This window comes from Aspergillus fumigatus, chromosome 5, assembly GCF_000002655.1.
Source record: "Aspergillus fumigatus Af293 chromosome 5, whole genome shotgun sequence".
NCBI lineage: Eukaryota > Fungi > Ascomycota > Eurotiomycetes > Eurotiales > Aspergillaceae > Aspergillus > Aspergillus fumigatus.
In genome coordinates this window covers 1,359,354-1,373,176 of record NC_007198.1, presented here as the reverse complement: position 1 = coordinate 1,373,176, position 13,823 = coordinate 1,359,354, and the positions used below count along the sequence as shown (strand labels likewise).

The following is a 13,823-nucleotide window of genomic DNA, read 5'->3' as shown; positions in this document are numbered from 1 at the left end:
AGGAAACCAGTTGGCGGTTTCATCCACGTTCGTCCTCGGTCGGAGCGCAATGGCCTGATGCTGCCGTTGCAAATTTACACAACTACCCCGGTAGGCACAAACAGGGATTTAATCGAGATTCGAGGGATCTGATTGATCGAGGATCGGAGCCTTTGTCCAGATGGTTTTGGAACATTGGAACCAGAGCAATGGGTTCATTGGAATCAGCTGATTTTGGTAAATCTACATAGATAATTTGTGCCTGAGGACCACCATCTACCCCCATTGTAAGGTACTATATAAATAGCCAACACACTACGAGCTGGATCCTAATAGCCAGAGGCACATCAAGGCATCTGCCTAGGCCGTGTACGTAGACAATCCTCGAAATCATCGTGCCAGAACTGCAGGTGTCTCTCCCGCACTGACTCTCCATTCCCTTTCGTTCTGTAGGTACCCAGGATGCATGCTTACACCATGCATGCATGTTTGACTCAATCCCTGTCTTATCCATTCCACCTGGGTCTGTTTCGACTAGTAGTTTGGTAATGTATTGTGTTCTATGTTACTAGCTTATATCAGCGGTGTGATAACTTTTTGCTGAGAGATTTTTATTGCCTTGTGTCAGCCATGAGTCCAACACAGTGGATTCAATTCACCAGGTTATCTATCCTAGGATCTGCTCATTGGATTTCCAATAATTACCACACTGAAAGTCTCCACCGTTGTGCAGGTAAGGAAGACAACGGCCGAAAATGGTGGAATAGAGAAGAAGAGGAACTGTTGTCTAGACATGTCGAGGAAGAAGTGGAATAATGGGGCGATGTGGATGATGAGCCAACGAATCAATGCCTCCACAATGATCCTTTGAGTACTCGATGGATCCGACCACGAGAACTCCGTACTCTGTTTGTCTGGTATTTGCTACAGTGCTTAGTTGCATCTGTGTGATGGATGACGCGATACAGCGACGCACAGTTCACAATGAGAGAGATTGGATTTTTGTGGGACTGTGGGTGATCATAACTGTCGCCAATGCCAGGCTACCTCAGTCTTCCTAGAAGTGGGACTATCTACTTCTCAATATTGGGATTGATTCAGGCTCTGACAGACTATTGGCGGTTGACGAGAATATGTTGACACATATATGACAGGTGAAAGTGCTCTTCTACCTTGGAGGGATGTTTAAACTGTCTACAGAGTACAACTGACTTCTGCCTCGCCGAGTATCTAGGCAAGCGACATGAGACATGAATAGAAACATCCGTGATCTAGACAACTAGAGTGGACAAACTGCAGCCACGATCCATCCTCTTGCAGGTGGGACACACACACACATGTCTTAGGCTTCAATGGACACTCCTATTTGCCTGATATTTGAGTCTATCCGAGGTCTAGCTATCTCAACAAGAGTATAGATTATTATACTCGAACTCGGTTGGAAATACAATGCTTGGGGTGTTTTCAGACGCGATCTCGCTTACAATTACAGGAACCGCAACGTGTTACCTTCTAGGAATGATAATAATCATGACACTAGCGGATAGTCCCCTGTTGGATGGAAGAGTGCATCCAATAGTTACATAGGTGGCTGGAGAGTCCGGGGTATGTAGTCCTGACCTCAACCGTCCTCGGTACACTACCTACACATGGCTGGAAATTTCCTTTTGACCACACAGCTTGACAAGGATACTCGCATTTCACTAAACATTCTGTCCGCATTCCAGAAATCAAGAGGTTTCATTGGGATAGTCACAACAACAATTTGTCCCTTGGATCCTAACTGTGTGGTACGCACCGCAATTCGCTCTATCATTTATGACTCCATCAACTAGTGAGAATGAGCCGTTATCTTCTGGAGTCGGGGCCTTGCAGACGAATCACATCCATGGATAATAGCTAGCTGATATGTAGGAACGCGTTGACGTCCCTAGCACAGAGTATCGTATTCACACTTAACACATTCATGGAGCTTTCCCTCGACCCCTGTCTGTATCGCATGATACATGGCTTTGCTGTACCGATCCGATTGTCTGGTCAAATCTTTTGCACTTGCTACGCTATCTGTCTATACTACCTTACCTTACCTAGGTATCTCTGCGAGCTAAATTCACACTCTTTAGGGCTTACTCCGTCGACCTGTACCCGAATCGGCCGCTAATGAGTTGACCGTCGATACTAAAATAGTTGCATGAGTAGTGCGGCACTAATGCGCCTTAAGAGTTTGGCCCACAATCCTCTCTCTTGTCTGGACTGTGAATGGCTGGAGTGCCCACTTCATCTTGTGCCTGTCCCGTGTGTCACTAACTCCTTCTCTCAAGGCTTGTCCAAACTCGGTAAAGTCAGGGAATAATAACTACAGAGTACAGTCTAGTGCTCCGAATTCCTCTCAGAATTGGATTCACCATCCACGAAAGCCGATAATGATTGGACAATCAGCGATGCGCTTTATGCCTCATGGGGTTGATGTAAAGTCTCTCAGAGTAAATCCAACAGTAGTCAAGACAAGATAATCCACAATAGCCCGCTGCATCACATCAGAGGTTGTCTGACCACTACCTACAAGTGACAAGCACACTATCAGTACGTAGGTAGATTTCCCCTCACAACGTTAGGTACGGATGTTGTACCTGTGTGATTATACATGTGTGGCCTCAGGCACTATAATACCGGGTGGTGCTGGCGCCCCTTGGTTAGGCAGGTGTCATCGGTTGCCCAGCCATGGTCAATTGTTACATGTGCTTCGCTCCCTTGTTCGGAGCTCTCCAAGGTGGCTATGGAACATGGGGCAAACCTGAAACATTGCTTCGCTTCCGGTGGCCTAACAATGAGCTTTGGTGCTTGTCCAATTCATTGTGGCTTTACGTTCATGTTGGATGTCCATTACCCCAGACTCAAAGTACCTACAAGCCTACAAGGCACCTAAATACGTGAAGTATTGCTCGTTTCGTTTGTCGTCTCCTCCTTCTCAATTCACTTCTGAGGCTTGTCGATCTCCCAAGTATCCGCGGGACGTCACTCGTCCGCCTCTTCCATTTTCCGTTTTCTCTACGGGGTGGGCCTCTTTCTTCTCGAAACGCTCCCAAAAAAAGCAAAGTAAAGAGCCAAAACTCCACCAGGTCGCGCGATACTCCAGAGGAAGATAACAACGTGCGTACTCTTGAAGCTATGGGCTTTAATTACATCAAGCACGGTGTTCAGAACTGCGCTTCAATTTGCAGCGTCCCCCGCCAGCATCAATGTTTTCTAGCTATATAGGTACTTGGTTCACTGTATCATATCCCTGCAGACTGCTCTGAGACTTCACATACATTTCTAGCCTCCTTGATGTGTATGGAGTAGGAGACAGGCCAGCCTTTGGCCCCTTGATGCAGGCATCCCACTCTGTAGACACGCTCGCCGCCTCTTCTTTTGTGCCATGGTTCGTCTGCCTCCTTGGCGTGATTGTTTTTTACTTCTTCACGAAGCATCTAGGTCCCGCAAAGCCTAAAAGAGATTATCGGACACACCAGCCGCTTTGAGAAGCCGTTCAATATCCAAATTGCGATGCGATCAGCACACACGGGACAAGCCGCCCTGACAACAGAAAAGTTGTGGACCTGGGAAATGTCTGTGCATAAGAAGGATCTTACCATTTGCAGTCTTTGCAGTTTGCAGCTGCCGACTGTAGAACTTCGGATACGTCGTATCTGTGCCCTCCTTGTATATTCACACCGTGCATTATTGGCCATGATCCGGAGGGATACCTCCGAGTTCCTGGACGGGATGAGAATGGAGCCTCCAATTCCAGAATCATTTGGGGCCTTGACGGAGCCAATCCTTTTATCAGACTGCTGATCTGAACAGAGAACATTTGGGATCGTCCCTCATCCAACAGTAATTCTAGATAGTACTCCGAATCTAGACGTTGGGCTCTCTCACGGACTGACCTTGCGGACACACACTGTCTTGGGTTGTCGCTGTCCTGAGTTGTCCTTACATTGAGAGTGCTACAGCGTGTTGGCAAGGGAGGATAACGGGATTTCCCTTGAGATTCGTGGTGTCAATATCCTACCGAGGTATGGAACAGCTACAGTAAGCACCTACCTGGTTGGAGGAGATACCACCAATAACCAGCTACCAATATATAGCTAGGTACCTGGGTCCAAGGATAGGGTAACGAACGTGGGTAGTTGGAGGTAGCTCCACAGAATAATGCAGTTATCCACGCATGAGGGGTATTGCTGCTCTATGTATCTGTACTCTAAATGTGTCAGGTACTTGTTGGGTGTCACCAACGGATGGACGTGTAGTGATATATTGTGTACTGAGGCCTGAGACTGTAAATGAGCTATAACAACTATCTTTTTTTGGGGGGGGAGGAACGGGGGGCTTTTTTGGCTTTTACTTTTCGTCCCCCTAGTGGACTCCCCCTCTCGTGCCCTTCTTTCCCATTTTCGTTCTGCCTTCTGGAAATCTAAGACTCCCACCGGACCGGCTGATGTTTTTGCTTTTGCTTCCTGTAGCTAATTTTACTGATTTATTTATTTTTCATTTTCATTTTCAATCTCATTTCCGTTATTTTTTTCTTTTTCTTTTTTTTTTTTTTTCTATTTATTTTTCCTTTCCGGTACTCCCTCTCCTTATTACTGTAGCTTTTCAACGGTGAGAACGTGGGCTGTTGGCTTATCATCATTTTATCCAGCCCAGGCTTTGCTCTGTATGAAAAAGCCAAATAGGAGTGAAGTTGAGCCAGCCTTCCTCCATAAGAAGCAGGGACGCTAAGTACCTTACAGCGGGTGGTAACTGCGAGTTACGTCCCTAAATTCGAGGTAGCTAGCCTCCTCTTATGCTATTTACCAAACGATCGTGATAACAATAGTAAATAATAAATTGATAAAATACCCATACTTATATATAAATCACAGTCTAAACTCATTATTTTTTAGTGTTCTTGTCCTCCGTGAATCTCCCCGGACTCCAGTGTGTGTACGGAGTAGTCTACGGAGTATCGTCAAATGGATTCGATCGTTTAATCTAATCCTTCCTCTTTTCCTCTCTAGACCCAAAAGACTCTATTTTACATTATTGTTTACACCTTACACGGCTTCGGCTAGGATACTAGGTAAGTTAGGTACTTTAGCAGTTTAACTACCGCTCTGTACTAGCCTCCCTGGTCGTAGTAGGAGTGTTCGCGTCGTTCGTTTCTTATGATCGTCACAATCATCATATCTGCTACTCTGTGCTCCTGTCCGAGCTGATTTCATCTTATTTGTTTATGGAGTGTCAACGGAGTGGCTAGATGACAAGTACCTGCGCCGTTATATGATCTTACTACTAGATCCTGCTCCTGCCCCTCCTCCTATTATCGTTATCCAAAATCCTCCACTGCTACTATATTTTACTCGCCGTTCTGGACCCTCAAATCTGAGATTTTTTCGGTCTATCTTTCTCCATCTTTGACTCCACCCTCAATCATTACTATTCCAATCCCTTTGGGTTGTCTTCTTTTTTTTGTGGGTTGAAAGGCATCCATGTCCTCCGACACAACATAACCTTGATACACTCACTGCTCTTGATGATCGATCAGTGAACCGCTCATTAGTCCACAGTCTTTCTCATTCTGTCATTCATTCACTCAAAGCTTCTTACTCTGCCTGCTGGTCTTAAGCACGATTTCTGTTGCAACATCTCTCTTGATACTTCGTGTTAGAGTTCCATACCACTCACTTGTCTCCTGAACCCGATACATTTCTAAAACACAAGGGGAAACACCCACCGTTGGCCCCCTTCTCTCCCTCTCTCTCCAGTCTCGCACGAGTCAATGGCTCGCTTGGAATTCCTGATCTCCCAACAAAGATCTGGTTTATATGCTCTGGTCGATCTTGGATCTCGCTCACAACCCGTCCTCGACTTCAAGGGAAAATCTTCAAGGGAAAATAATCCCTTTCCAAGGTCAAAGACTGAAAAGCATCTTCCCATCTGAATGCTTGTTTGGTGAACTTCCTGGCCTTTGCCATTCTCACTCTCTATTGATTGCAAACCATCACCTCGCTGCAGTCCATCTGCACAAAAGATCGTCTTGTTATCGGGATCCATCAATCTCACTGTCCCACCATGCTTGCAAGGCAAGAAGATGCGGATCTCTCTGACCGGCCATCCACCAGAGCTTCCAATGATCTCCCGGACTATGCGGCCCACATCCGCTCAAGGTCAACCGTTCATGCTCACAGTCCCAAACGCCTCTCGGTCTTCAGTGGTCGATCCAGGAGCAATACCTCAACCTCCACCTCATCCTCCCGCCGCTCGCCCGCTTCGTCTATGACTTCTGCGGACGCTGCCTCATTGCCCTACTCCAGTGAAGACCGAGCCAGCTCCTCCGCAGGTACTCGATCGGACAGGCATGAGAGGCATGAGAGTATGACCAAATCACTCTTTACACGGGGGAGCCGAATTCTCCGCCGTCAGGGAAGCAAGTTCAATATCGCCGCCACTCTGGACGAGGAGGATGAAGTAGAGCGCGAAAAGTCTCGTTTCGAGGTCTCAGAGATCTTCAGTCGCCACCACAAGACGCGACAAAGTAATGCTCGTAAGTCAAACGCCCCCGCCCAGAGTAATATTCGCTGGAGATAAAGAGACTTCAAATTGATTCCCTCGGTAACATGGGTATACAGACGAACATTTGAAGAGCCTGATTTCCAATCCCTTTGATTTCCACCATCTGACTCATACGAGTCCGTCCCAATTTCAGGCGCTGGATAAAGCCAGAGAAAATGACATTGTCACCGAATTTTCCGCCATCCGTGCCTCTCAGAGACCGATGACGGGACTCAAGGGCATTCGGGCAGACGATCTCCATTTTCGAGGCTTCTCATCAGAAGATCTCACAGATGGCGGGGCCGCTACTGCAGAGCACCAAACTTCTCCGACTCTGACAAGCCCCCCAGTTTCTCCAGGCGTTTCATCTTCGGTCAGTCCGAAACAGCACGATCACCGAGCCAGAAGAGAATCGCGCGTCTTTGAGAATTTCTCTCGGCCTGTGCCGAGATATCCCAGGGCCGGCTCCACCACTCCGCCGCCGAGAACGATCTCCCCTCAACTGACAGCTTCACCAGACTTGTCTGAGCCCGCACCACGCGCCATTGATGAGATTCTTGGCTTGTCCTCCCAGCCCACATACCCTGAACACGTGTATGGTAATACAGACGACGTGGAACAGTACTCCTCCATGCCACAGTTTAGGGTTGAAGGGATATTTTCGTTCCAACCGGAACATGCTGTCACCACAGACGCAAGCACCGAAAGAATAGACGCTGAGTCGTCTGTCTCCCTTCCTAGCCTCAAGTCTGTGTTGAAAGAAGTACCTGAGGAGGAGGGCATCACTTCCTGGCATGATAGCCCTGAGGCGAATGCCGATACAGCATCCTCTCCATCCTCATCTCAGATAGACCCTTCAGCCAAGGTGCCAATCTCGTCTGTTCAACATCGCAAGTCTCGACTATCCATCTGCGTTGCTGAGGAGCTCTCCAGAAAGTTTTCCGCGGCGCTCGGCTCTCCTACTCTTCCACAGTATCGTCTGTTCCAGGATGCTGCCGACCAAGCGGTTGGAGGACCAATTCGCCGGCGGTCATCCGCTCACCGCAAACCTGCCTATGAAACCATCTATGAGTCTTGGGATGCTGATATCGATTATTGCTACGAGCATGCGGCGGAATCAACATTTGACTTTGACTGGTCAGGTAATTCGCTGGATGAGGCTCGTCCGGCAGATAACGATGATGACTCCAGAGCAGCTTGTGGGGGGCCAGCAAACGAGAGCAAGGACGTCGAGCTTCTTCGCCCTACGCAGCTCAACATGCCGCGTTTACCCAGTCCAGAGTTGGATCCCAGCCAAGCCCGTTCGTCACTCAGCTCCCAAGTAGCTGTGACTCCGTCCAGCGCCGAGTATGAGAGCGAAATCGTTTCGACCGGCGGAGATTATTTTCAGCCGGTCAATTCATCAATCTTCCCATCTGCTATCGGAAAACAGATGACGCATGACACACTGTACGAGGAGTACCTAGCGGCTGATGCGGAATCTGATCGGCATTTCTCCTTTTGCTCACAGGGAGTAATTCACGCTATGGACCATCCGGTGTCTCCCCGAAGCAGTTTTTCTCCCATCAGCAAGTGCAACTCACAGGAGAGCCTGATACTTTCCCGTGCCGCATCTATTGTCCGCAAACATCGTTCCTCTGTCTCGACGGCCAGCGTCCCAGAGCTGGTGCATAGCCTGGCAAGCAGCCGGGAACTGCCATCCATGGAACACTTGCCCTCCATGGAGCAGTCTAGTCACACAGCGCCGTCATCGGCAGGCCGTACGGAAGTTCCTTGCTACCACCGGCAGACCAGGAGTTTGGCACGAGAGATTGAGACACAGATCATGTCGCGATCTGAGAATAACCCAAGTCCCGGGCCTGCAGACCCGGCGCGGGCAAGCGGTATGGTTCACGATAGAGCAAAATCAACATCTGAGGTAGATGTTCCACGAACCGTCAGGACTACTAGGAGAAATGCTTCGGCACCACTTCCTCCAGTCCCGCTGAAGAGCCCGAACCGAAGAAAGGGCAGGACATCATACTCCCTTTTCCCTACCCCTGCAGCGAATTGAAACTGTTGCAAAAATTCGCTATCCGTGCCTTTTACTCCATGGATCGAGCTTGACGAAGTGTGCTGTCACTTCGCTCCCTTGTCTCATCTGTCCGATCTTTCCCCCCCCCCCCCCCCTCCTCTTTTTTTTTTTTTTTTTTTTTTTTTTTTTTTTTTTTTTTGTTCAAACCGACCAGTCGCTCCATAGACCACTTCCACGACTTGACGAATCTCATTTCCTTGTTGTTAGCATCCTCCTGTGGGTCAAGCCTTCATATAACTTGATTTTTGTTGATTATTTGCATACCTTCGTTCAACCTTGCACTCTCGGTGTTATCTGTGTCAGTGATTTAGATTCGATTTGCATTTCTCAGCGACTGTTTTGGAGGAGGAAACGAAGAGATGTCTGGGTGTTTATCTGGCATGGACGGTTGGGAAAATGCGGTGGGTAGGATAGGGTACTTTGCAAGGCAGACTACATTCATTCCTGCCTTTGTTTTCTTTTTTATTTTTCTTTTGCTCTCTTTTCCTGGTTTTGATCTTCTGGTTTTGGTATTTTTTTTTGTCCTGTTTGCGTCTCTTGTCGATCTTGGGACACAGCTCTGTACACATAAGAGGCATGGATCGGCCCGCCTTTCATGTTTTGATTTTGGCGAGAAGCAAAAGAAGAAATGAATTCTAGATATTATCGACAATGCTGTTGAGTCCTTCTGATTGTTCTGTACAGAAAAGTTGCTGTCTCTTGAAGGTATCGAATAGGAACAACTGTAGCTGGTAAACCATCAGCCTAAATAACGTGACGTCGTCATCCGCTTGACGCCACTTCGGCGGCCTTATCAACCTCCAAGATTCAGACCCGCTCAACCTTCCACTATTCTTCGAAAGAAAGGCAGAAAGAAACTCAGGAAGAAGGAAAGAGGGGAAGGCAGGCAGGCGGACGAACAAGGAAACCATGCGGTCACTGACTATCAGCATGCGATTGTCATTTGATCAACCACTGTTGTGAACAGGCTCTTTTTCTTGACTTTCCGTCCTCGCAGCCCACCCTCGAAGTCGTTCAACATGGCCTCCACTCCATCGCAAACGTTGACCAAACGTCAAAGCGAACAAAGTCTTATGCCCCCCCCTCCTCCACCGAAGCGGATTAGACGGCCAGCCACGGTCCTGGACGAAGATGTCTACACGAATGCCTTGTCGGAAATTATTGCTCGTGACTACTTTCCCGGACTGCTGGAGGAGCGAGTGAAGCAGGAGTACCTAGACGCGCTGGAATCGAAGGACAAAGCGTGGATTACGAGTTCTAAAAAGAAACTCACGGATTTGTTAAAGACTCCTGGCAGAGCTCGTACCGTTCCACGCCTCCATGGTACAGAACGACCGTATGACACCCCGACTGGCTGGCAAGGAGATACGCCGAGGTCGGTGATCTCAACAACGACGGCTGCAATGTCTGAGTCCGCTCCTAAAGATATCCCAGATGTGTCCAATCTGGGGCTCATGGCATTCCAGGCCAAATACACCAGCGAAGACAATGAGTCGTTCAATAAACTGCTGGACAAACAGAATGCCAAGCGTCAGGAGAAGTATGCCTGGCTCTGGAGTGGAAACAAGATTCCTACGGCCCGGCAAATTGCCCACCGACAACGGGAAGCGAAACGCATCGCAGCACAGGGGGGCAGTATTGAGCGACAGCTGGCGATCAAGACGGATTTGGATGCCCGGCCCGCAAAGCCGGATACCTGGAAGTCCCGACCGGAAAACTCACTCATGTTCATGCCGTCGTCGATAGAGGACACACACGAGACGATTTCACAAAAAGCTGAAGCTCTTTCGCGTGCGGGGCCTAAGCGAGTGGTGCACGAGAATACCAGGCTACCGGAGCCAAGTGTCCAGCAGGAGGGCAACAATGTCCCTCCCTCGCCATCGATATCCGCCATTAAAGATGCCATTGCTGGCCGGCCCCGACTCACGGAATCCGAAGCGGGATATGCCGGAGGAGAGACACCAAGGGTTAACGGATATGCTTTCGTCGACGAGGACGAGCCTGAACCGGACTACGGCCATGCTGCCGCGGAAAGCTCAGAGTTGACATCCCTGTCAGGTGACGATCTTCGCCTGCTGGGGGCGAGCGACTCTGCTCCCAACCCTTTTTCAATCAGGGAGAACTGCAAACGGGAAGAACTGCACCACCGCATGGTCGACCGGGTAGCAAGAACGAAACGCGCCGAGAAGGCGGCGCGCGAGATCACAACGCCCGTAACGCCGCGTTTCGCGAGCAGCCCTCGGTTGGATTTTGGGCTACGTACCCCTGCGGCTGCTGCGTCGAGCGGACAGGGCAAGGCTCTGACCCCTGCGGCGCAGAAACTTCTGCAACGGGTTGGAAGCACACCTCGACCGGCAGCAAGCTCGTCCTCAAGTCTGAGGAATATGTGGACCCCGACGCCGAGGAAAGCTAAATGATCGTTGACTTCTTCCTACGAGCCGGCAACATCTATTTTGTCTCTTCCCTTGGCCCATTACATTATGATTGATAGATTTTTCTCCGGATGATTGGGATGTTGGCGTTGCTGGCGGGTTGCATTGCGAGGCGGGTAATCGGTTATTCTAAGTTTCACAGGGCAGATGCCCTTCTATTGATCATGATAAAAAGATATCGCAAACCTCGAGAGGTTGCTATACACTCATGCGGATGGGGCCAAGTCCCGTTGCAGCCATGTCACGGCTTGTGCCATCTTCTGGGTAGCTAAAGTCCATGGGAATTATGTAGAAAATGCAATTCAACTAGCTATCCAATGGTCAACTTTCAACAACAGATAGCAAACAGTAGACCTTAAGCCAGGGAGGGTATCATTGGAACCTGGTTCAAAGACATGATTATTTTGCGCTGCGATTCGCTCCGATGCGAAGAATCCTGAAAAAGAGAATGCATCTAGGCGTCCACCCTGAGAGCCCAAAAAGAAAACCAGAAGCTCCCCATTGCAAGTAAAAGCCAACCCAGAGGCTCGCGGCGGGCCCGTCCAGCGTTCAAATCATACGCTGCCCCCGGATAGCTGCAGGTGATCTCGCTGCTCGAACCGCGCTGGCCGTAGGCAGAACTGAGCCGCGCACCCTGGGGGCAACTGAACCCTAGAGCGGCGGGACAGCGCTTCACCAAGCTGTAGCAGATGTCTTGGCACGGTAAGATCTCCTTGTAAGGGCCCGGGCGGATCTGATCGTCTATCATGGAATTGCGCGACTTGTTCTGCGCAGGATCCCTGCGCCTGGGGTCGGTGGGGCTGAGAGAACTGCCGTTGATGAACTGTTGGCCCGCGTTTCGGACCTGGAGAAACACACTGTTGCTTGAGAAGTCGGCACAACGGGGGATGGTCACCGCACAAAGCCATTGCTTGTAAGCATCCGCACAGTCGTTGCAACTCACAGCCAAAGAGAAGCTGGTTTCGTTGGTTGTGTTGCATTGGATCTGGTCCAGAGAATAGGAAAAGTTCCTGTACAGAGCCTCGGCATATTTGTCGTATTTCGCACCAAGTTGTGCGATCCCAAATTCGGGGTTTGATGGAACTGCATACGCAACTTCTGAGCAGAATGTCAGGTTGAAAAGGACCGCACAGTTGTCATCTGTTCCAGGTCAGCACCTTCGATCGTTTCAAAGAAGAGCATAGGCTGGTCACTTGCTCACCTGACTTGGTTGCAAAGTACATGGGTTTCCAGACCGTCCCTCCTCCGCCAACAATCCCGTTCCCTGAGTTGGTGGAGTTTCCATCCATTGCGAGAATTCCAGAGTAATTGGAAGTCCGGTTGAGACCGGTGATGTAGAACTGCTCCTTCGGTTTCTTGCCCAGACCACGGTTCGTCATCCCACCTTCGACCCCGTGGTCACCTTCTCTAATCTGGGCCAATTGCTCAAGAGCACAGTACGACCGTTGAAGGCCTGAGATTGCTGTATCATTCACATTATGAGCAAACATTGTGAACGGCGGTGTCAGATTCATCCACTGCTGATAATTCTCGCTCCCCTCTTCTGAAAGGGTCAAATTGTCTGTTGTCAAGAGTGCGGCATGGATGTCCGCGTCAACAAAATGTAAAAATGGCTCGTCCACAACGCTGTGAAAATAAGCGTCGATTGAGGCAGCAATCTCATATGTGTAGCCCCCGGAGTACGCCGTCGAATTTTGCACTGCGACTCCTATAAAAACATCCCCATCTGCCTGCACAGAAGCTCCCACATAGCCCTCATCCGCCGTAAACACTTCCTGCTTTGAGCTATCTTGTCCCGGGCCCGGTTTTTGGAGTGACTCCGAGGTAGACACGTACAAATTTAATTCCGGTAATGATGGGACAGAGTCAGGAATAGTGCCATTGGTAATGTTGATATCGGGCTTTGAGCACATCGTCAGAGAGAGATATACGGAGGTTGAGCGCTTGACGGTGTCTCCGTCCCGCTTCCGAAGTTCGTCCGACCTGACAGTTTGCTGGCTTGTCCGGTCGACAGAAATCCTCTCAGGGAGCCCGGATGTGACGTTAGATTTCTTTCCGTTGACGGACTCCTTGGGAAAATACCACCATTGAGTCTCTCCGAGCTTGATACCGCTGGTCTTGAACTGGTTGTTCCCTAGAGATGACACACCAGGCGGAACCCTGCGAACAAGGTCGAGACCTCGAGTTTCTCCATTTTCGCTCCCGGTATCCTGAACATCAAGTCCACTGTATGATCCATGGAGGGATGTGAATTGTCCTGTGACGTCGTGTAGAATCACATTCGTGTCGTTGCTGAAGATCAAGAGGGCGGAATCAGAGGGCGGATCAAGAGCAAGGCACGGCTTGACAAGAAAGATAGGGCCGTATAATAATATTAAGGCGCCGAAATATGCAACTGAAAGGTAATGCATAGATGAAAAATCAGTCCGCATGGATAGTTGCATCAACCAACTGGGCTCCGAAGGACGATATCCACCTCAGGCTCGAGAATTACAAAATCAACCGGAGATAAGGCAACAGCTTTTCTCTCATGGCGGGACACCTGCGAGAAGCAATGCTATGAAAACATTCGCGGGGAGTTCGTGGCGGGAGTTGTCGAAGCAAGAGAACCAGCTCGGTTTCAATTCATTCTGATCTATGGAGTTAGACAAGCGGCACTCCTCGGTTGATAGTTCAGGACTTTGAAGGAATTTGCGCCACAAAAATGGCACAGCCACTCCTCTACGTTCTTCGATCAACGACTCTCCATATAATCGTATCAT

General features: G+C 49.4%; 3 protein-coding genes across 3 annotated transcripts; 2 read left to right on the top strand and 1 right to left on the bottom strand.

Annotated features, from left to right (window-relative positions):
* Positions 1–2,390: 2,390 nt before the first annotated feature.
* Positions 2,391–8,720, top strand: AFUA_5G05860 (uncharacterized protein). The gene is made up of 2 exons (XM_748953.2): positions 2,391–6,547; positions 6,633–8,720. The coding sequence occupies exons 1-2, from the start codon at positions 6,076–6,078 to the stop codon at positions 8,606–8,608; spliced, it is 2,448 nt and encodes an 815-aa protein (XP_754046.1). The 5' UTR covers positions 2,391–6,075; the 3' UTR covers positions 8,609–8,720.
* A 928-nt stretch (positions 8,721–9,648) lies between these two features.
* Positions 9,649–11,046, top strand: AFUA_5G05850 (splicing factor ESS-2 family protein; the record flags this gene model as incomplete). The annotated part of the gene is made up of 1 exon (XM_748954.1): positions 9,649–11,046. One exon carries the CDS (start codon positions 9,649–9,651, stop codon positions 11,044–11,046), a length of 1,398 nt encoding a protein of 465 aa, XP_754047.1.
* Positions 11,047–11,515: 469 nt separating this feature from the next.
* Positions 11,516–13,822, bottom strand: mid1 (MID1 family protein; the record flags this gene model as incomplete). Its single annotated transcript, XM_748955.2, has 2 exons — positions 12,263–13,822; positions 11,516–12,201 (listed from the first exon to the last, which is right to left on the bottom strand). The coding sequence occupies exons 1-2, from the start codon at positions 13,503–13,505 to the stop codon at positions 11,516–11,518; spliced, it is 1,929 nt and encodes a 642-aa protein (XP_754048.1). The 5' UTR covers positions 13,506–13,822.
* Between the last annotated feature and the right edge of the window lies 1 nt (position 13,823).